Source organism: Ranitomeya imitator, chromosome 2 (assembly GCF_032444005.1).
Source record: "Ranitomeya imitator isolate aRanImi1 chromosome 2, aRanImi1.pri, whole genome shotgun sequence".
Classification (NCBI taxonomy): domain Eukaryota; kingdom Metazoa; phylum Chordata; class Amphibia; order Anura; family Dendrobatidae; genus Ranitomeya; species Ranitomeya imitator.
In genome coordinates this window covers 110,389,632-110,414,510 of record NC_091283.1, presented here as the reverse complement: position 1 = coordinate 110,414,510, position 24,879 = coordinate 110,389,632, and the positions used below count along the sequence as shown (strand labels likewise).

Genomic DNA, 24,879 nt, shown 5'->3' with positions numbered 1-24,879 from the left:
GGCATCGTTGGTCGCTGGAGAGCTGTCTGTGTGACAGCTCTCCAGCGACCACACAACGACCTAAACAGCGACGCTGCAGCGATCGGCATCGTTGTCTATATCGCTGCAGCGTTGCTAAATGTGACGGTACCTTAACTCACAACTGAAAATAAAGATTAAACAACAACCACAAGACAGATTTCATCACCAGGTATCATTGTAATCTGTATAACGGCGCCGACCTGACACTGTATGTAGGTTACTGAGCACAATCCTGCTGACAGGTTCCCTTTAAAAATCCAGTTATCTGCATCCTGTAATGCTATACCTAACGCGTTTCACGTCTCATTCAGGATGTTTATCAGGAAGCAAAAATATGAAGAATAGACAAGCGCTGATAATAATGGCTGTATAGCCTCACTAGTTGTAAATTAACATTTGGACATTAGGTCACTCCCCACATTGGTAAAACCTGTAGGGAAAGTTAGGCTACGGTCACACTAGCGTTGTGCGCCGCTGCGTCGGCGACACAACGCACGCAAAAACGCGGCAAAACGCTGCGTTTTGCGATGCATGCGTCGTTTTTTGCCGAAAATCGGACGCAAGAAAAATGCAACTTGTTGCGTTTTCTTGGTCCGACGCTTGCGGCAAAAAAGACGCATGCGTTGCACAACGCAACAAACAAAAACGCATGCGTCCCCCATGTTAAATATAGGGGCGCATGACGCGTGCGTCGCCGCTGCGTCGCCAACCCGACGCACACTAGCATAACGCTAGTGTGAACGTAGCCTTAGTCAGTTGCTGGCTGAGCCCCGCTCAGTTAGTTGGTCCCTGGCAGGGGTGGGATCCTGTCAGAGAAGGAAGGAGAAGGATACGGAGCTGTGCATGCCCTCAGAGCTGCAGCTCCTAGAAAGGGACATTGAAGACAGAGCTGTATTGCAGTGAGCATGAAGGAAGTCGTAGCAAAGGAGTGGATACCAGAAGAGGACAAGCCCTACAGAGGCTGCCTCCTTCTGAGGGGCAGGATCCCGGTAGCCGGAACACCAAGGAAGTAACGACCTTTATGCCTTGCTCCAGAGACGGCAGGACAGCTAATTTCACTTTACCTGTCCGCCCTACACCCAGGAGGCACGGTGGCACCCCATAGAGGTTGGGGCATGATAGAGTCCCTACTAAACGCCTCAAGCCACCAGTCATACGGGTTTGTCCTATCCTATATGGGGACAGAGAGAGAGACATTACATCTGTGAGGACCTTACGTGAAGCCTCAGGCAGTAAGGAACTACAACACTGCAGCGCAAGGGAAGGCTACTGATTTCCACCAGGACATGGGGACTCTGGATTTGCCTCCAAACCGGCCGGACTCTGCCTGCCCTGTGGTCTGGTGCCCTGGACTGTGGATGCTGAAGTCTTCAGTAAAGGAAAAGAGACTGCAACCTTGTGTCCTCATTCTTCCTTGGGCCTCTCACCATCTACACACCGGGGAACCCTGGGGATACACTTCACCTGTGGGAAGGTATACCATCTAGCTGCCATAACATCACCCCAGCGGACCCCTTAAAGCAGCGTCGGTCACCCTGACCAAATACCACAGGTGGCGTCACGAACATTTCCCATTTAAAGACTTTTCCCTTTAACATGGATGTCCCAGGGCCACGGACCGGGTCAGCCACCTTGACATCCCCCTGTGAATCGCAGGACCCGGTACCAAGTACCCCACGGCCCCATGGGGGTGCTCCATATAGCGTAACGGTGATTATACTTGGCTCCATCTTACATAATTTCAGTGTCTTTTGGCAAATTTGTCTGTGTCTGAGGGTCTATGAAAATTTTAATGCATATCTAATAAAGAGTGTATGTTTTCAGTGGGGTGAGATAGATTTTTAGCTTTGTATTCATTCTCCCCATAGTGTTACTAAAAATTCTTGTGTCTAAAAAACACTCTGTTGAAATACCCTCTAATCTGGTGAATATGAGGGGGCACTCTGCTGTAATACCCTGTAATCTAGTGAATATGAGGGGGCACTCTGCTGTAATACCCTGTAATCTGGTGAATATGAGGGGGCACACTGCTATAATACCCTGTAATCTGGTGAATATGAGGGGGCATACTGCTGTAATATCCTGTAATCTGGTGAATGTGAGGGGGCACACTGTTGTAATACCCTGTAATCTGGTGAATATGAGGGGGCATACTGCTGTAATACCCTGGAATCTGGTGAATATGAGGGGGTGCTCTGCTGTAATACCCTGTAATCTGGTGAATATGAGGGGGCACTCTGCTGTAATATCCTGTAATCTGGTGAATGTGAGGGGGCACACTGTTGTAATACCCTGTAATCTGGTGAATATGAGGGGGCACTCTGCTGTAATACCCTGTAATCTGGTGAATATGAGGGGGCGCTCTGCTGTAATACCTTGTAATCTGGTGAATATGAGGGGGCGCTCTGCTGTAATACCCTGTAATCTGGTGAATATGAGGGGGCGCTCTGCTGTAATACCCTGTAATCTGGTGAATATGAGGGGGCCCTCTGCTGTAATACCCTGTAATCTGGTGAATATGAGGGGGCACTCTGCTGTAATACCCTGTAATCTGGTGAATATGAGGGGGCATACTGCTGTAATACCCTGGAATCTGGTGAATATGAGGGGGTGCTCTGCTGTAATACCCTGTAATCTGGTGAATATGAGGGGGCACACTGCTGTAATATCCTGTAATCTGGTGAATGTGAGGGGGCACACTGTTGTAATACCCTGGAATCTGGTGAATATGAGGGGGCATACTGCTGTAATACCCTGGAATCTGGTGAATATGAGGGGGCGCTCTGCTGTAATACCCTGTAATCTGGTGAATATGAGGGGGCCCTCTGCTGTAATACCCTGTAATCTGGTGAATATGAGGGGGCACTCTGCTGTAATACCCTGTAATCTGGTGAATATGAGGGGGCGCTCTGCTGTAATACCCTGTAATCTGGTGAATGAGGGGGCACTCTGCTGTAATACCCTGTAATCTGGTGAATATGAAGGGGCACTCTCAGAACTATGCACTCACTAAGCACATTTTAGCATGTATTTTCTCCATGAAGGCAGCAAAATACAGTAATCAACCCTATTACAAAAAGTATCCAAATTACATTCCTAGTTTAAACATGAAAATAAAAAGTATAGCCTCTTTCCACCTTCTACTAACACTAGATACACAGTCAGGAAATGTAACATCTGGTCAGCTTCAGTTGACTAATTATATTGCAATTATTATTTTTTCACCTTTTTGGATATGAGCCTCAGAGTATAATGTAATTTGTTGCCATCCCATCTCTTACATTGCAGCAGAAATATCCCAGGCTATAGCTTTCTGTACTGAAAACCCAAAAAAAGCTACTTCCTCCTAACTTTTCCCATTAATGAACTACATGTGCCAGTATGCAGTTGTCACGCTGTGACAGTCTAAGGAAGTGGAGGGGCCTCAAACTGTTCCTGGAACTGGGACCCTAACTATCCTTGACCCGATGGTATTTTTGATGGTGGAGAGGCCCGAGTCTCAGACCTTACCATGCTCCTGTTAATCCCTGGTCTGCTTCTTCCCCATCACATGGAGCCTGGGACAGAAATGCAAGGTGAACAAGTCACAAAAGACAAAACAGGGATAAGAGGAAACCTCTATCATACAAAGGCATTAACCAACAACAGGGAGGATGACAGGGACAGGGACAGGGAGGAATAAACTAAATTAGAAAAGGGACCAGGAGAAAAACACACATGTACTACAGAACACCTCTATAACAACTTGTTTCCAAACACTTAGCTTAAGCACACCACACATGAAGACAAATCTCCAACAGCAACAACAAACTCCTATTCAGCACAGCGTCTTCAAACAGCAAGGAAGCAGTGCTTTCATTGGCAAGACAGAGAGGGTCTGAGCAGGTTTTATTCCCATATCAGCCATTTATGGACAAAATAAGACTAAGCATTTCTGTGGAGGCCTCAAGCTTTCAGGGCTATATAGTGCCAACCGTCTGTTACTGTAGTGTCAACCACCTGAATATCCATAGCCATGGATGGAAATACCCTTTAAATGTCTCAGAATAATGGCAGGAGTTTGCTGTTGATATTACAAGGTGGAGACTCTACACACAGTAACTGCTCATAGGTTTTCGTTTATTCCTGGTGGAACGCATTACAGTTTACAATTTATGTCTCATCGATTCATAAAATTATTGTCCAAGCTACAACTGCATAAGTAAAAAAGGGATGTGCTTTTTATTTGTTTTGTCATATGTAATAACATTTCTATTATTTATTATTAAATGTGAAGTTATTAAATTGCAAAGGTCACGATAGACCACCTTAGGTGTCTTTCCTAAAACAGTAGCACCACTCTTGTTAATGAGATGTGTCTTGCTCAGTTGAAAATAACTCAGCTGCTTGTCCAATGACAATTTATGCTGTTATATCATATATCTTATACAACTCCTTTAAGATCAGACTACTAAATCTTGGATCTCTAGGACTTTACCCACATTCCACATAAAGATGACTTGTCACTTCCTAAAAAATGAGTTAAATAAATACAGAGGGCCACCAGTTCCCCTGATTTTGAAGCTCATTTCATTTTTGCAGTGTGTCACTCCATGGCAGAGATATTCGCATTTGTTGCTTTTGAAGCGCACTTTGTGAAATCTCTGCTTGCAGTCCAACTTCTTTTGGGGCACGTGTTTTCACCACTCCCTCCCAGATGCTGCCAATAACAGCTCAGCAGTGTCTGAGACTACTAGACCAGGGGTCCTCAACTCCAGTCCTCAAGGCCCACCAACATGTCATGTTTTCAGGATTTCCTTAGTCTTGCCCAGGTAATAATTGCATCACCTGTGCAATGCAAAGGAAATCCTGAAAACATGACCTGTTGGTGGGCCTTGAGGACTGGAGTTGGGGACCCCTGTACTAGACTGTCAGTACAACGCAATTGGCAGCATCTTGGTTGGAGGGGTAAAAGTGCATGGAACACTCTGGAGAAAGACTCAGTTGGACTGCAAGCAGAGATTTCACATACTGCATTTCAAAACCAATAAATGTGATTATCTCCGCCATTGACTGACACAGCGGAAAAAGGATAAATGCTGCAGAGTCAGGGGAGCTAAGGGGCTTTTACAAGATATTTAACTCTAATTTCATGTGTGTTCTCTTCAAGAATACACTTCTTCTCAGCCTCCCAGATTCGTGGTACCAGGGGTAGTTTGCTCCCGAAAATTGACAGTACAGATTAGCCACATGGTTACATCGCTAATCTAAACTCTACATTCTCCCATGCTGTTAAAAGAAACAGTCTTGCCTCTGCAGCATAGGAGTATTGAAGATGGCCAAATCCAGTGATCCGGTCAGCTTCAGAGCGGCACAAGCAGGTTATAAAGAATACAGCCAGCACTTCTTGCCTAGACTATGACCTGGCAGGGTGGCCAGTAATATAGGCAATATTCTGTACACTATAAAAGTAAGAATCCTTCTGTTCTTGAATTTCTAATAAGTAGTAAATTGCAAACTTTACTTTTTTTTAACACCTTTGCAAATTTATTAATTTAAGATGTTTGAGACTAACCCTTTAAAGGGAACCTATCAGCAGCTTCATGCGGCCTAAGCCAAAATAGCAGGACGTTCCAACAGGTCCCTCTTTATAAAGAGCTACAGTATGTGCTACTAGGGTTGAGCGAAACGGATCGTTCATTTTCAAAAGTCACCGACTTTTGGCAAAGTCGGGTTTCATGAAACCCGACCAGATCCCTGTGTGGGGTCGGCCATGCGGTACGCGACTTTCGCGCCAAAGTCGCGTTTCGTATGACGCGCTTGGCACCATTTTTTCAGCCAATGAAGGAGCATGGGCAGAGTGATGACATAGGCCTTAGGGGCGTGGACGCCTATCACCATGTTGTCGCTTGTGCGCTGTAGCGATTTGCAATGTGTAACACCAGCTTTTCAGTTCAGGGACAGATGGAGGAGAGAGAGAGAGAGAGAGAGAGAAAGAGAGAGAGAAAGAGAGAGAGAGAGAGAGAGAGAAAGAGAGAGCGAGAGAGAGAGAGAGAGAGAGAGGAAAAAAAAAAAAATTCTCATTGACTTTGCATTGGGTTTCGTGTTTCGGTCGATCCTCGACTTTTCGCCATAATCGGCCGATTTCACTCGACTCTACTTTTGAGATAGTCGGGTTTCGCGAAACCCGACTCGACCCTAAAAAAGTCAAGGTCGCTCAACCCTATGTGCTACTCTAAACTGGCATGTCTCTTAGGCTGCAGTCATACTATCAGTATTTGGTCAGTATTTTTCATCAGTATTTGTAAGCCAAAACCAGGAGTGGGTGATAAATGCAGAAGTGGTGACATGCTTCTATTATACTTTTCCTCTATTTGTTCCACTCCTGGTTTTGGCTTACAAATACTGAGGTAAAAACTGGCCAAATACTGCTAGTGTGACGGCAGCCTTATACTTTGCGTATATGGTCAGACTTGTCAATCAATTCAAGCTGGGAGGAGCGAAGCAAGAGGGGACATTCCTCTGAATGTCCAGACCCCTTCTCGCTGTATTGGGATTCATTTTAAAATCATGTTTGATTTTTTTTCTTATGAGCAAAAACAAATCTCGGTAATGAGCGAGTCTGGATTGCCATGATGACAGGTTCATTTTATGTGACTGACTCCTAGTCATATTTTAATCATTTTCTTCAAGTTGATTACAGTGACAGCTTCTTTTAATGACAAATTGTGAAATGTTTAACCAAACAATTTTATTTAAATTTTTCTATCAAAATAGATTGATCCAGTATAAGAGGTTACAAAAGTAAACCTGATCTTATTATACTGTAAAATCTATTTTAAAGTGAATGTTGGGGTGCTGGTACTGGGCTATCTCTGTCTCGTGTGTAACAGTTGGGTGGGGTTCAGCTCTTCGGACTTTGGACCTTAGTATTAATCATTTTGATTCTGCTTTGTTTAATATTCCATATTGACTTAGTAGTATGAACACCCAGGAGTAATTCACTTACCATAGCATAAGTAAAGGGTAATATTTTACAGATCATCATACACCAATAATCTAGTCTTGAGATTTTTTCACACTTTATGAACAAACCAACGAGTTTTCAAGAAGGAGGCCGATTTTCCATCCTGACACTACAGTATATAAAGGACACCTGAAACACCCGACACTGATTGACAGGCGCTCAGCAGTGCATCAGTGCAAAGTAAGCTGTCAGTCAGTGTCGGAGCATGCACACAGCCGCAGATCTCAGTGCTGCGAGCGGTGATGTAATTGCTCTGTGCACACATGCATGACTGAAAGCTAAAGACTCATGCCTGCACAACTGAAAGCCAAAGGCTCTCGGGAGAAATAAATTTGATTTTCTCCCAGGTGCCACACTTTTATTATTGCAGCCAAGCTCCTACACAGCATTATTAACTTGTAGATTATTCCTATATCTGCCGGTCAAGGCAGATACGTCAATATTCTGCCGTAAAAAGCTTTGAAAAATCGCATAATTTTTGTGCAACTGGAGGCATTCGGCATTCTCATTTGTGCCCAACTTTGAAAAAATGGCGTGGCATCCGCTGCTCGTCAAATTAATGACAAGCGGTAGAGTTCGCTGCACCACAAAGCTTTCTCCACAGGGACTTTCCTAAATTAGCCATTAATACCTTTAAGTTTCAACTATCTTGAAAAATATTACAGCAGATAACATATTGCATTACCAGCACTTTGTTCACGTGAGCCCCTGATAGTCAAGGTCGCTCAACCCTATGTGCTACTCTATACTGGCATGTCTCTTAGGCTGCAGTCATACTAGCAGTATTTTGTCAGTATTTTACATCAGTATTTGTAAGCCAAAACCAGGAGTGGGTGATAAATGCAGAAGTGGTGCATATGTTTCTATTATACTTTCCCTCTGATTGTTCCACTCCTGGTTTTGGCTTACAAATACTGAGGTAAAAACTGGCCAAATACTGCTAGTGTGACGGCAGCCTTATACTTTGCGTATATGGTCAGACTTGTCAATCAATTCAAGCTGGGAGGAGCGAAGCAAGAGGGGACATTCCTCTGAATGTCCAGACCCCTTCTCGCTGTATTGGGATTCATTTTAAAATCATGTTTGATTTTTTTTGTTATGAGCAAAAACAAATCTCGGTCTATATGAAGAGGACAGTCTTGGTTAAGTTCTTAGATCATTTCTGCTCCACAACAGTATTCCCCGTGCTACAATGTGAAGAACAGAGGAGTGTGTACTCAGTGTGTAAATCTGGCGTATGGGAGAGATGCACGGGGAAGGTGCAGCATGAGATACCAGATGAGCCGAGACTCGTCTTCATCCATCCATGCCAAAATTATATCAGACACATTGTATGAGAAAGAGTAGCATACTTCATTCTTAATGTGTCTTATCACCAGATTTTGACATTTTGTGACCAATACCCCATAATTAAGGGTCTGGCAAAATTCTATTCATACATACCCCTCCTCCATTCTAGGGGAAGTAATTCAAATTTGCAGAATATTTATTTATTTCACTTTTACATTTTTCCCCTTTCTTATCTCAGAACGGTCAGCACATATTGGATAGTGACAAAGCTCCCATACACATTAGAAAACATTCATCTGAGACTGACAATTTCAGTGGGATCGGCTGACCATATGTATATAGGGGCTTCCTGACGGTTTCAAACAACCGATCCTTTTGTTCAGAAGGGAGATAAGTTGCTGCCATAGGACTCAAAAAGAGCAAGGGAGCGCTCACTCATGCTGGGTGTTCCTGTGTATGGAGTCTGGAGACATTTCGGTCTGCCGAACAATAGTTATGGCCAGCTTTAGGGTATGTGCACACATTGCTCACTTTATCGCGAGTCTTTCTAGGTGATGCCTATAACTATAATGAACTTGTTGCTCCTTTTGGCCATGTCAAGGTTTCTGAAACCTGATGGAGGTAAAAGATGTGACAAAGACTGAACATGTAACAGTAATGTCATTTTGTATTATAATTTATCAGAAAAGCCACCTAAAGCTCTGTACTACTGTAAACATCTTACAGTTCTCAGAAAGAGGACTCTCCAAAATCTCACTATGCCTAAGGGCTCATTCATGCATCCAATCCTCATGTATGAGTGCTCTCTATGTTTTTCATATACGAATATATATTTACAACACAATCGACAATGCAAGTCAATAAGTCTGTGAAAAAAATCGGATGACATGAGTGTAGTCCGATTTTCACGTACTATTAGAATGTAGTAGGTGAAGAAACTGTTTTTTATGCAAATTGCCTCTTCAGAGAAAAAGAGGACTTGAACTCTATAGTGCCACCTGGTGGAAGTAGCGATCCTTCCAACAGGTGGCGCTATAGAGTTCAAGTCCTCTTTTTCTTTGAAGAAGTGAAGAGGCAATTTGCATATTACATTTCCCAGAGGAGCATTGCACAGCGAATAAGCCTCTTTGACAAGTCAGAGCTGGTATGTCACTCTCCACAAGGAGAAACCTTACCCCTGTTTTTTTTCAGAAACACAGATCATACTTCGAACAAACTCTGATTACAGCTGATCAGATTAATCAGTTTTTCTCGTATGTGGAAAAACCAGACGTGTCAATGAGCCCTAATTATGTCAGACAGTTTGAAAAGCCATATGAGTAAATTTTCCCACTTCATTAGCTTGAAGAAGAAATTTGGTGTCAAAGCAAGCTGAACACAGACTCAAATTCCAATATTGCTTAAATTGGGATAGATGGTAATAAATAAATGACACAAGGAAGTCCACACTGCCTAATATAATTTTTCCCATCAGAAGGACAAACCAATGGTCACAGTACTGTGTGAGAAATAGTCTTTATGGTCTGACAGCACTGTAAGGCTTACTTGTTGGATTTGAAACGTCCTAATCCATCTGGCCTTTCTCCTTCTTATTCTCCTGATTCCGGTGATCATTGGGATCTGTCCAAACTAAGATGATTTTGTAGATGTGGATTATACAACATTTTTTACTGCTATCCTTCCTAAAACAAAGGCAGAGATTGGTTGCTGTAGTCACATGACTGATGAACAAGATGGTACCATTACTGCAAGATCGACAGCTCCAAATCCAGGGATCATTAAAATGGCAATTAATAGGCTATTTATTTATTAAAAAAAAAAAGGAAACCCCTTTTAACCATTAGGATTCTAAGGGTGCATGTCCACTGTCCGGATTCACGGTGCTTTGGACAGAGCGGAAAACCCACTCCACCGAAAGCGCCGCCCCCTTTTATACGTGTGGTGATTCCGGATGTGTTCATTGCACACATCCGGAATCTCCACACCCCACACACAGGGCCCTGTTATTTACCTTGCGGTGCCGGAGCGTCGCCGCAAGGTAAACAGATATGCTGCGTTCTAAAAAGACGCGCCTCATGTATGGAAATGCAGGGCCGCCGGATGCGTGTTCGCAACCATAGTGGAGACAGGATTTCATAAAATCCCCTCCACTATGCTGTAACATTTGGATGCTGCGGGTTGAACGCAGCATTCAATCCGCAGCTAATCCGGATGTAATTCGGCCCATGGACACGCACCCTTAGGGCAGTCCCACACGTCCAGATAATTCCAGTACCGTAAAAATCGGTACCGGAATTATCCGTGTCCGTGTGCCCGTGTGTTTCTGTGGCACATCAGTGTGGCACACGTGCGGCCCGTGTGCCGACTGGGTACCACACGCACCGTGCAGGAGACAGCGCTAGAGATAAGCACTGTCCCCTGCATCTGGTGCTGAAGCTGCCATTCATATCTTCTCTGCAGCAGCGTTTGCTGTAGAGAAGATATGAATAATCCTTTTTTTTGTTTCTTGTGTTTAAAATAAAGATCCATGTCCCCACCCCCCTCCCGCCCCCTGTGCGCCCGACCGCTGTTATTAAAATACTCACACGGCTCCCTCGCTGGCGCGTAGAAGGTGCAGCCAAGACAGGAAGCAGCGCCAGCGAGGGAGCTGGGTGAGTATTTTAATAACAGCGGGCGGGCGCACAGGGGGTGGGAGGGGGGTGGGGACATGGATCTTTATTTTAAACTCGAGAAACAAAAAAAAAAAAAAAAAAAAGGATTATTCATATCTTCTCTACAGCAAACACTGCTGCAGAGAAGATATGAATGGCGGCTTCAGCACCACGTGGGGGGGACAGCGCTTACTGTAGCTTTGTCCTGCACGGCACACGGACTGCACACGGACAACGTCCGTGTGCTGTACGTGTTTTACACGGACCCATTGACTTTAATGGGTCCGTGTAATCCGTGCACTCCCACGAACACTGACATGTCTCCGTGTTTTCTAAACGGACACACGGTCCGTGAAAACACGCTGACATGTGCAGAGACACATTGATTTCAATGTGTCTACGTGAGTCATTGTCTCCGGTGCATGAGGAAACTGTCACCTCACGTACCGGAGCCACTGACGTGTGAAACCGGCCTTAGGAGGATATCTGTTTGTGCAGGGAACTATTACTGTGCAGAATTATTAGGCAGCTTAACCCCTTTCTGCCAGCTGACGGAATAGTACGTTAGCTGGCAGATCCCCCACTTTGAGGTGGGCTCCGGCGGTGAGCCCACCTCAAAGCCGCGACATGTCAGCTGTTTCGTACAGCTGACATGTGCGTGCAATGAGCGCAAGCGGAATCGCGATCCGCTCACACCCATTAACTAGTTAAATGCCGCCATCAAGCGCTGACAGCGGCATTTAACTAGCGCTCCCGGCCACGCGGCCGCGAGTGCTCGCACCGCTGACCCCCGTCACATGATCGGGGGTCAGCGGTGCATTGCCATAGCAACCAGAGGTCTCCTTGAGACCTCTATGGTTGTTGATGGCCGATTGCTTTGATCGCCACCCTGTGGTCAGCGTTCAAAGTACACCTGCCTTTCTGCTACATAGAGGTGATCTGTACTTCACCTCTATGTAGCAGAGCCGATCGTGTAGTGCATGCTTCTAGCCTCCTATGGAGGCTATTGAAGCATGCCAAAATTAAAAAAAAAGTGCTTAAAAATATAAAAAAAATAAAAAATATATAAAAGTTCAAATCACCCTCCTTTCGCCCCAATCAAAATAAAACAATAAAAAAACAAATCAAAAATACACATATTTGGTATCGCCGCGTTCAGAATTGCCTGATCTATCAATAAAAATAAAGGATTAACCTGATCGCCAAATGGCGTAGCGAAAAAAGAAAAATCAAAACGCCAAGATTACGTTTTTTTGGTCGCCGTAACATTGCATTAAAATGCAATAATGGGCGATCAAAAGAATGTATCTGCACCAAAATGGTATCATTAAAAACGTCAGCTCGGCACGCAAAAAATAAGCCCTCACCTGACCCCAGATCACGAAAATTGGAGACGCTACGGGTATCAGAAAATAGCGCAATTTTTTTTTTGTAGCAAACTTTGGAATTTTTTTTCACCACTTAGATAAAAAATAACCTAGACATGTTAGGTGTCTATGAACTCGTACTGACCTGGAAAATCATAATGGCAGGTCAGTTTTAGCATTTGGTGAACCTAGCAAAAAAGCTAAACAAAAAACAAGTGTGATATTGCACTTTTTTTGCAATTTCATCACACTTGGAATTTTTTTCCCATTTTCTGTTACACGGCATGGTAAAACCATTGATGTCGTTCAAAAGTACATCTCGTCCCGCAAAAAATAAGCCCTCACATGGCCATATTGACGAATACAAATATATTCCCATCTCACTTGTTTATGTTCACCAGGTAAACCAGTATAACTGCACAAAATTTAGAAATAAACATTTCTAACATGCAAAAAACAAAACCCCAAAATATTAGTGACCAGTATAGCCACCTTTCTTTATGACACTAACAGCCTTCCATCCATAGATTCTGTCAGTTGCTTGATCTGTTTACGACCAACATTGCGTGCAGCAGCCATGACAGCCTCCCAGACACTGTTCCGAGAGGTGTACTGTTTTCCCTCCCTGTAGATCTCACATTTTATGAGGGAACCACAGGTTCTCTATGGGGTTCAGATCAGGTGAACAAGGGGGCCATGTCATTATTTTTTCTTCTTTGAGACCTTTACTGGCCAGCCACACTGTGGAGTAGTTGGAGGCATCTGATGGAGCATTGTCCTGCATGAAAATCATATTTTTCTTGAACGATACCAACTTCTTCCTGTACCACTGCTTGAAGAAGTTGTCTTCCAGAAACTGGCAGTAGGTCTGAGAGTTGAGCTTCACTTCATCCTCAACCCGAAAAGGTCCCACAAGTTCATCTTTGATGATACCAGCCCATACCAGTACCCCACCTCCACCTTGCAGGCGTCTAAGTCGGAGTGGAGCTCTCTGCCCTTTACTGATCCATCCTCTGGCCCATCAAGAATCACTCTCATTTCATCAGTCCATAAAACCTTTGAAAAGTCAGTATTTCTTGGCCCAGTCTTGACATTTTATCTTATGTTTCTTGTTCAAAGGGGGTCATTTTTCAGCCTTCCTTACCTTGGCCATGTCCCTGAATATCGCACACCTTGTGCTTTTTGTTACACCAGTAACGTTGCAGCTCTGAAATATGGCACAACTGCTGGCAAATGGCATCTTGGCAGCTTCACGCTTGATTTTCCTCAATTCATGGGCAGTTATTTTGCTCCTTTTTCGTCCAACACGCTTCTTGCGACCCTGTTGGCTATTTGCCATGAAACGATTGATTGTTCGGTGATCATACTTCAAAAGTTTGGCAATTTCAAGACTGCTGCATCCCTCTGCAAGACATCTCACAATTTTGGACTTTTCAGAGCCCGTCAAATCTCTCTTCTGACCTATTTTGCCAAAGGAAAGAAAGTTGCCTAATAATTATGCACACCTTAGGCTGCCGTCACACTAGCAGTATTGGGTCAGTATTTTACATCAGTATTTGTAAGCCAAAACCAGGAGTGGAACAAATAGAGGAAAAGTATAATAGAAACATATGCACCACTTCTGCATTTATCATCCACTCCTGGTTTTGGGTTACAAATACTGATGTAAAATACTGACCAAATACTGCTAGTGTGACCGCAGCCTTATATAGGGTGTTGATGTCATTAGAGAACACCCCTCCTCATTACAGAGATGCACATCTCCTGATTTACTTAATTTGTAGTTGGCTCTCAAGCCTGAACAGCTTGGAGTAGGACAACATGTATAAAAGGTATCATGTGATCCAGAAAACAACTAGCTTAATAATTCTGCATGCACCACTTAAAAAGATGAGAGGCGTCTGTAATTTACATCATAGGTAGACCTCAACTATGGGAGACAAACTGAGAAAAAAAAATCCAGAAAATCACATTGTCTGTTTTTTTATAATTTTTTTTGCATATTATGGTGGAAAATAAGTATTTGGTCAGAAACAAACAATCAAGATTTCTGGCTCTCACAGACCTGTAACTTCTTCTTTAAGAGTCTCCTCTTTCCTCCACTCATTACCTGTAGTAATGGCACCTGTTTAAACTTGTTATCAGTATAAAAAGACACCTGTGCACACCCTCAAACAGTCTGACTCCAAACTCCACTATGGTGAAGACCAAAGAGCTGTCAAAGGACACCAGAAACAAAATTGTAGCCCTGCACCCAGCTGGGAAGACTGAATCTGCAATAGCCAACCAGCTTGGAGTGAAGAAATCAACAGTGGGAGCAATAATTAGAAAATGGAAGACATACAAGACCACTGATAATCTCCCTCGATCTGGGGCTCCACGCAAAATCCCACCCCGTGGGGTCAGAATGATCACAAGAACAGTGAGCAAAAATCCCAGAACCACGCGGGGGAACCTAGTGAATGAACTGCAGAGAGCTGGGACCAATGTAACAAGGCCTACCATAAGTAACACACTACGCCTCCATGGACTCAGATCCTGCAGTGCCAGACGTGTCCCACTGCTTAAGCCAGTACATGTACGGGCCCGTCTGAAGTTTGCTAGAGAGCATTTTGATGTACCAGAGGAGTTTTGGGAGAATGTCCTATGGTCTGATGAAACCAAACTGGAACTGTTTGGTAGAAACACAACTTGTCGTGTTTGGAGGAAAAATAATACTGAGTTGCATCCATCAAACACCATACCTACTGTAAAGCATGGTGGTGGAAACATCATGCTTTGGGGCTGTTTCTCTGCAAAGGGGCCAGGACGACTGATCCGGGTACATGAAAGAATGAATGGGGCCATGTATCGTGAGATTTTGAGTGCAAACCTCCTTCCATCAGCAAGGGCATTGAAGATGAAACGTGGATGGGTCTTTCAACATGACAATGATCCAAAGCACATTGCCAGGGCAACGAAGGAGTGGCTTCGTAAGAAGCATTTCAAGGTCCTGGAGTGGCCTAGCCAGTCTCCAGATCTCAACCCTATAGAAAACCTTTGGAGGGAGTTGAAAGTCCGTGTTGCCAAGCGAAAAGCCAAAAACATCACTGCTCTAGAGGAGATCTGCATGGAGGAATGGGCCAACATACCAACAACAGTGTGTGGCAACCTTGTGAAGACTTACAGAAAACGTTTGACCTCTGTCATTGCCAACAAAGGATATATTACAAAGTATTGAGATAAAAATTTTGTTTCTGACCAAATACTTATTTTCCACCATAATATGCAAATAAAATGTTAAAAAAACAGACAATGTGATTTTCTGGATTTTTTTTTCTTAGTTTGTTTTCATAGTTGAGGACTACCTATGATGTAAATTACAGACGCCTCATCTTTTTAAGTGGTGGAACTTGCACTATTGCTGACTGACTAAATACCTTTTTGCCCCACTGTATGTATGTGTATATATATATATATATATATATATATATATATATATATATATATATATATATATATATATATATGTGTATATATGTATATACTAGATTGTGGCACACACACACACACATATATATATATATATATATATATATATATATATATATATATATATATATATATATATACACACATACATATACATATATATTGTGGCCCGATTCTAACGCATCGGGTATTCTAGAATATGCATGTCCCCGTAGTATATGGACAAAGATGATTCCAGAATTCGCGGCAGACTGTGCCCGTCGCTGATTGGTCGATGCAACCTTTATGACATCATCATCGCCATGGCAACCATTATGACATCATCGTCGCTGTGCCCATTGCTGATTGGTCGAGGCCGCCAGGTCTCGACCAATAAGAGACGCGGGATGTCTACGTCCTTTATGACATCATCGTCGCTGTGCCCGTCGCCTGGCGGCCTCGACCAATCAGAGACGCGGGATTTCCAGGACAGACAGACAGACGGAAAAACCCTTAGACAATTATATATATACTAGATGGTGGCCCGATTCTAACGCATCGGGTATTCTAGAATATGTATGTATGTATGTATGTATGTATGTATGTATGTATGTATGTAGCACAGGCCACATAGTATATAGGAGCCATGTAGTATATTGCAGCCATGCTGTATATAACACAGCCACGTAGTATATAACACAGCCCACATAATGTATAGCACAGGCCACACAGTATATAACACAGGCCACGCAGTAAATAACACAGCCCACAGTATATAACAGCCCACGCAGTATATAACACAGCCCACGTAATATATAGCACAGCCCACGCAGTATATAACACAGCCCACGCAGTACATAACAGCCCACGCAGTATATAACACAGCCCACGCAGTATATAACACAGCCCACGCAGTATATAACAGCCAACGCAGTATATAACACAGCCCACGTAATATATAGCACAGCCCATGCAGTATATAACTCAGGCCACGCAGTATATAACACAGGCCACGCAGTATATAACAGTGGCCACGCAGTATATAACAGCCCACGTAGTATGTACCATCCATGCAGTATATAACACAGCCCACGTAATATATAGCACAGCCCACGCAGTATATAACGCAGCCCACACAGTATATAACACTGCCCACATAGTATATAGCAGCCATACATTAAATGACACAGCCCACGTAGTATATAGCAGTGTGGGTGTTAGGGGTCGAGTTCCCACCTCTGCACAGGGGGAATCTCGGGCCGTCTCCGCTGCAGTCTCCCATTCTTCTCCTGCCGCAGTGGAGCCTGCTCAGCGGAGACGTCGGTCCCAGCGTCTCGCTCAGTCTGACTCTGTGCAAAGGGTTACTGCTGCTTTTCCAGCTTCTGCCACTGAACCCAGTGCTGGGCAGCGGCGAGCAGACGCTTTTGGGACTAATTTCTGCTTTTTCCCTTCTGAGCATGCCCAGGGTAAGATCTCTCATTGGAGGTCGAGGGTCACATGCTTAGATACTGCAGCAAAACCCATTGGTTCTCCAGGAAGGTCCTGAAGGTGCTCAGGCTCTGTGTGCAGCCTCTCATTGGTCCTTCTAGGAAGGTCCTGTACTTGCTGCAGCTATAAAAGGTTCACATGGCCGCACGGCCATGCGCTAGTATCAAATCTAAGTCATGTACTTTGCACCAGTGTGGTTACGATTGTATGTGTTCAGGGACCTGCCTAAAATAAACCCCTAGAATACCGGCACCTCCGGTGAGGAAATTGTACGAATGCGTAACCACAAACTGCTATCTGCTCGGCAGTCGCTGTGTATTCCTGTGAGGTTAACAGGACACAGCGCTTTCTTTAGGCGACTCTGGGAAGTAACAGAGTTCTCTTCTACCGCCATATAGGGCCGCCATTTGCCAGCAGCAGGTTCTCTCCTGCACGGTGGACCCCGAGCTGCGAACGCAACAAATAACATCTCTCTCTCTATTTACTCAGTGCGTTCCGCCAGCCCTAACACTGGGCACCATATCCCTGGTAAAAAAAATAATTAAAATAAAAAATATAGTTATACACTCACCCTCCGGCGTCCAGCAAAGCTGTCCAGATGCTCTCGCGGCTGCCGCCAGCTGCTGTTCCCGGAGATGCATTGCAAAATTACCCAGATGACTTAGCGGTCTCGCAAGACCGCTAAGTCTTCTGGGTAATTTCGCAATGCATCTCTGAGAACGGAAACTGGCAGCAGCTGCGCGCGCATCGGCGGATGACGGAATGTGAGAATAGCAGGTTTTTAGTTTTTTTTTATTATTTTTAACATTAGATTTCTTTACTATTGATGCTGCATAGGCATACAATTCTATTATATGTATGTAATGTATGTATTGTAGATAGACAATAGATGTAGACTGTGGCCCGATTCTAACGCATCGGGTATTCTAGAATATGCATGTCCCTGTAATATATGGACAATGATGATTCCAGAATTCGCGGCAGACTGTGTCCGTCGCTGATTGATCGAGGCAACCTTTATGACATCATCGTCGCCATGGCAACCATTATGACATCATCGTCGCTGTGCCCGTTGCTGATTGGTCGAGGCCTGGCGTATGACATCTACGTCGATACTGTGCCCGTCGCTGAATCAGAGACGCGGGATATCTACGTCCTTTATGACATCATCGTCAAGTGTCAGGAGGACTGATCAATATAGAAGTGTCAGGAGGACTGATCAATATAGAAGTGTCAGGAGGACTGATCAATATAGAAGTGTCAGGAGGACTGATCAATATTGAAGTGTCAGGAGGACTGATCAATATAGAAGTGTCAGGAGGACTGATCAATATAGAAGTGTCAGGAGGACTGATCAATATAGAAGTGTCAGGAGGACTGATCAATATAGAAGTGTCAGGAGGACTGATCAATATAGAGGTATCAGGAGGACTGATCAATATAGAAGTGTCAGGAGGACTGATCAATATAGAAGTGTCAGGAGGACTGATCAATATAGAAGTGTCAGGAGGACTGATCAATATAGAAGTGTCAGGAGGACTGATCAATATAGAGGTATCAGGAGGACTGATCAATATAGAAGTGTCAGGAGGACTGATCAATATAGAAGTGTCAGGAGGACTGATCAATATAGAAGTGTCAGGAGGACTGATCAATATAGAATGTCAGGAGGATTTATCAATATAGAGGTGTCAGGAGGACTGATCAATATAGAAGTGTCAGGAGGACTGATCAATATAGAATGTCAGGAGGACTGATCAATATAGAAGTGTCAGGAGGACTGATCAATATAGAAGTGTCAGGAGCACTGATCAATATAGAAGTGTCAGGAGGACTGATCAATATAGAAGTGTCAGGAGGACTGATCAATATAGAAGTATCAGGAGGACTGATCAATATAGAAGTGTCAGGAGGACTGATCAATATAGGTGTCAGGAGGACTGATCAATATAGAAGAGTCAGGAGGACTGATCAATATAGGTGTCAGGAGGACTGATCAATATAGAAGTGTCAGGAGGACTGATCAATATAGAAGAGTCAGGAGGACTGATCAATATAGAGGTGTCAGGAGGACTGATCAATATAGAAGTGTCAGGAGGACTGATCAATATAGAAGTGTCAGGAGGACTGATCAATATAGAAGTGTCAGGAGGACTGATCAATATAGAGGTGTCAGGAGGACTGATCAATATAGAAGTGTCAGGAGGACTGATCAATATAGAGGTGTCAGGAGGACTGATCAATATAGAGGTGTCAGGAGGACTGATCAATATAGAAGTGTCAGGAGGACTGATCAATATAGAGGTATCAGGAGGCCTCCTGACATTCTATATTGATCAGTCCTCCTGACATTCTATATTGATCAGTCCTCCTGACATTCTATATTGATCAGTCCTCCTGATACCTCTATATTGATCAGTCCTCCTGATACCTCTATATTGATCAGTCCTCATGACACTTCTATATTGATCAGTCCTCCTGACACTTCTATATTGATCAGTCCTCCTGACACTTCTATATTGATCAGTCCTCCTGACACTTCAATATTGATCAGTCCTCCTGACACTTCAATATTGATCAGTCCTCCTGACACTTCAATATTGATCAGTCCTCCTGACACTTCTATATTGATCAGTCCTCCTGACACTTCTATATTGATCAGTCCTCCTGACACTTCTATATTGATCAGTCCTCCTGACACCTCTATATTGATCAGTCCTCCTGACACCTCTGTATTGATCAGTCCTCCTGACTCTTCTGTATTGATCAGTGCTCCTGACACTTCTATATTGATCAGTCCTCCTGACACTTCTATATTGATCAGTCCTCCTGACACTTCTATATTGATCAGTCCTCCTGACACTTCTATATTGATCAGTCCTCCTGACACTTCTATATTGATCAGTCCTCCTGACACTTCTATATTGATCAGTCCTCCTGACACTTCTATATTGATCAGTCCTCCTGACACCTATATTGATCAGTGCTCCTGACACTTCTATCTAGATTGTGGCCCGATTCTAACGCATCGGGTATTCTAGAATATGCATGTCCCTGTAATATATGGACAATGATGATTCCATAATTCGCGGCAGACTGTGCTGATTGGTCGAGGCAACCTTTATGACATCATCGTCGCCATGGCAACCATTATGACATCATCGTCGCTGTGCCCGTTGCTGATTGGTCGAGGCCTGGCGGCCTCGACCAATCAGAGACGCGGGATTTCTACGTCGATGCTGTGCCGGTCTCTGATTGGTCGAGGCCTTGCGGCCTCGACCAATCAGAGAGCAGGGATTTCCAGGACAGACAGACAGACAGACAGACGGAAAAACCCTTAGACAATTATATATATATATATATATATATATAGATATGTATATATATGTGTATATATATATATCTAATATATAAAGCTGAATGTGTGTGTGTGTGTGTGTGTGTGTGTGTGTGTGTGTGTGTGTGTGTGTGTGTGTGTGTGTGTGTGTGTGTGTGTGTGTGTGTATGTCCGGGATTGGCATCTGCACCGTCGCAGCTACAGCCACAAAATTTTGCACAGTCACACATCTGGACCCCGAGAGCGTCATAGGCTATGTTGTGAGGTGAAATTTTAACCCTGTGCTTTCCAATTCACCAAACAATTTTGCCCCTATCTACATAATGGGGAAAAGTGAAAGGAAAAGTGTTGGAGGCAAATTGACAGCTGCCAGATGTGAGCAAGGGGGACGTAAAGAGTGAGAGCGATGGCGCCAAAGAGTATATACCGTACAGTTGCTAAGGTGGGGCCCCGACATGAGATACTCACCACACATGGGGATATGAACACACACACAAAATGCGCCACACACTACCACGTGCTTGAACACATATCACCCTCAATACACATTTCACCACACATACACCAACCTCGCCACATAAAAGTCGAAACACAAAAGTCGCCGCTCAAAACTCGCCACGCGCAAAACTCACCACATGCAAAAACTAGGCTCACGCAAAACTCGCCACAAGTGCAAAACTCACCTCATGGAAAACTCGCCATACGCAAAACTTGCACACGCGGAAAAATTGCCACATGCACAAAAGTTGCAACACATGCAAAAGTTGCCTCACACAAAACTTGCACATACTCAAAAGGCACCACACATAAAACTTGCCACACGCAACACTTGGCATGCGCAAAACTTGCTGCACACAACTTGCTACACTAACCTGTCACATGCAACTCGACACACAAAACGTTGCTACACGCATGTCCCCACACAAAACTCATGTCACAAAAGTCGCTACATGCATGTCGCCACACACAACTCAACACACACAACTTGATAAACGAAACTCGCCCTAAAACACACACAAGTCTGGTATTATCCTTCAAAAATAAAAATCTGATTAATAAGCAGACAAACTACAAGAGCAACAAATGTACCATATAGGAAATACGGCAGCTGTCAGTCACATGACCTGTCTATTATGTGTATGTGTGAGCTAATATATACTGCCAGGGGGAGGGCTTCCTGTTGGCTGGGGATTTATCAGGCTGGCAATTTAGCTTACAAATACTGAGGTAAAAATACTGAGCAAATAACGTGTGAACGAGGTCTAATACAGGAGGAGATGACACACAGGTATATACTATATACAGGAGGAGATGACATACAGGTATATGTTATATATAGAAAATGACATACAGGTATATACTATATACAGGAGGAGATTACACACAGATATATACTATATACAGGGGAGATGACACACAGGTATATACTATATACAGGAGGAGATGACATACAGGTATATACTATATATAGAAGGAGATGACATACAGGTATATACTATATATAGGAGATGATGACATACAGGTATATACTATATACAGGGGAGATGACACAGCAGGTATATACTATATACAGGTGAGATGACATACAGGTATATACTATATACAGGAGATGACATACAGGTGTATACTATATATAAGGGAGATGACAAACATGTATATACTGAGGTGAAAATGAGAGGTGAGTGCAAAATGAGAGGAGTGAGGGAAAATAGTGCAGTGATCGGAAAATGACAGTGACAGATGTGAGGTTGAAATGACAAGTGTTAGGGGGGAATGAGAGGAGTGAGGGAGAAAATGAGAGGTGTGAGGGAGAAAATGAGAGATGTGAGGGGGAAAATGAAAGATGTGATTGGGAAAATGAGAGGCGTGATGGGAAAATAAGAGAAGTGAGGTGCTGTAACTAACCACGGGCTCTTCAGCTAGTGTATATATATATATATATATATATATATATATATATATATATATATATATATATATATACATACATATATGTGTATATATATACATATATGTGTGTATATAAATATATACACTAGCTGAAGAGCCCGTATATTCATATATATATGTGAATGTGTATATATATATATATATATATGTATATATATGTGTATAAATACGTATATATATGTGTGTGTGTGTGTGTGTGTGTGTGTGTGTGTATATATATATGTGTGTATATGTATGTATACATATACTTTCAGGGAGGTTAGCAAAAGGTCACTGAAGATTTAAATGTTCAACCAGATGGTCAACTGAACAAGGGATGCATATGATCGGTCATTTAGTTGTTATTATTTAAACAAAGGCCAGAGATGTTGTCCTGCTAATTATACATTTAGATGGAGGCTGTTATTTAAAGTTTACAGAACACATACCATGGTAGATAAAAGATTTTAACTGAGATATATTGGAGAGTTTAACATATAAAAGAGGGCTGAACTTTTAGAGGAGGAGACACATGCAACAGGGATGGGAGATACAGAGACAGCCTGATGACTTCTACCATAATAATGTAATGTATGAGTAATGATGCACATATTTATTTTACTTTGTTGTTTAATCTTATCATTTAATAAGTAAATTCATTTTTGTTTACTCAATTTTCACGTGAACACTAAGCTGCTACCTTTCATACATTCACTTTCAAGCATAACATGTCATGTGAGTTTTGGTGTATGGTCTATAGTAATGATTTGCTATTTCTGTCCGGTGTTCTAGGTATATGCTTTCCAAAATGGTCAAGCATACCCAATGGGAAGATTTCAAAACAGGGTGACGGGTGCCAATACCACTGGCAATCTTACAATAACTATTTCCAACATGCAGCCGGAAGATACTGGAGTCTACAAGTGTTATGTGACCAACTTTCCAGAACCCGATGGTCAAGGTCAAGTTCAGCTGATTGTACAGGGTACGGACATCCTCGTAATCTATTTTAATTAGGATAGACACTGTCCCTAGTGCAGCACATTGGGAATATAACCTCTGGGCAGTGTACAAGTATTCTGTAGGTTGCACAGACAGAGAGAGTTGGGGCCATTTGTGGACCTGAGCTATTTATATGCAGTGATTGCCTTATCATTGCGCATGAATGGAGACAGTTTGTTTTTTTATTCTTCGTTAAACAACAAATCACACAACCCAAGTTAAAACAAAAAAGGAAAAAATCCCCGGATTTGAATATTAGAATATTTAGCAGAAACTCAACATATTACTTGCAATTTAAGGTGGAATTAGTGTTTATTTGTACATTTAATATTTTGTTCCATAGCTCCATGTAAGATCTGCAAGGTTGTGTGTGAACATGGATGAATAAATCATGATCCTCCTGTCATTTTACCTAGTGCCGCTCCTTTTTTGATGAGTTGTCCCAATTTATTTTACAGTGGCTCCATCAACTCCACACTGCAGTATTCAGGGCAACATAGTGACTGGGCATGCCGTGAAGCTGGCATGTCTTTCTGAGCAGGGGATGCCTCGCCCAGTGTACACTTGGAACAGAGTTGTGAACGGAAATCTAAAGCCGATTATTGCAGGTAAGTAACAGGGTTGTGGAAAATCTGACCAAAAAATGGAATGGTCCAGAGTGGAGATTAGCAGGAAAGCGGAGAGGGGTAATCTGCAGATAAATAGCGTTCGAGTTAGTGATGAGCGAACGTGCGCACATTAGGTGTTATCCAACCATGCTTGAGTGGTAGAGTATCTTCGGCATGCTCAAATACTATGTTCGAGTTGCCGTTGATACATGTTCAGCAGCCGCACCACGCTCATGGATTTCCTGTTTGTTAGGCAATCCCTGCATGTGTTGCAGCTGTCGAACAGCCGTGAGACGTAGCCGCGGGGACACGAACATAGTATTCCAGCACGCCGAAGACACTCTACCACACGAGCATGCTCAGATAACACCTTACCCGAGCACACTGCTCATCACTAATTACAATGCTGCTGTGCGGCCTTTACTGTAGCTGCTCCATGCACGTCCATGTGACTGAAAGCTGGCGGCTCCCGGGAAGGAAATACGTTAATTTTCTCCTGCCGGTAGGACGGCATTGTAACGCTATTTACTTGCATGTCAAGACAATACCTGCAGGTAAATAGCATTTTCCAAGGTAAAATATTCCCTTTAAATCAGTTTTTTTTGTGTTACATATATATTTTTTAATTTGGCAAAGGCTTTTTTTTCTTCCTCATATTATGAAATTAGTAATCTTGCAATTTTCATACTCGGCACAGGGACATTTTTATACTCATTGGGCCCAATTCATC

At 43.2% G+C, this 24,879-nt stretch overlaps 1 protein-coding gene across 1 annotated transcript in view; it reads left to right on the top strand.

Moving 5' to 3' along the window:
- The window catches only part of VSIG1 (V-set and immunoglobulin domain containing 1), a 36,854-nt gene that overhangs the window by 5,728 nt on the left and 6,247 nt on the right, over positions 1-24,879 (top strand). Inside the window, exons 3-4 of the mRNA XM_069747149.1 lie at positions 23,332-23,524; positions 24,000-24,149. Coding sequence (XP_069603250.1) covers positions 23,332-23,524; positions 24,000-24,149 — 343 coding nt within the window. The remainder of the gene's footprint in view (positions 1-23,331; positions 23,525-23,999; positions 24,150-24,879) is intronic.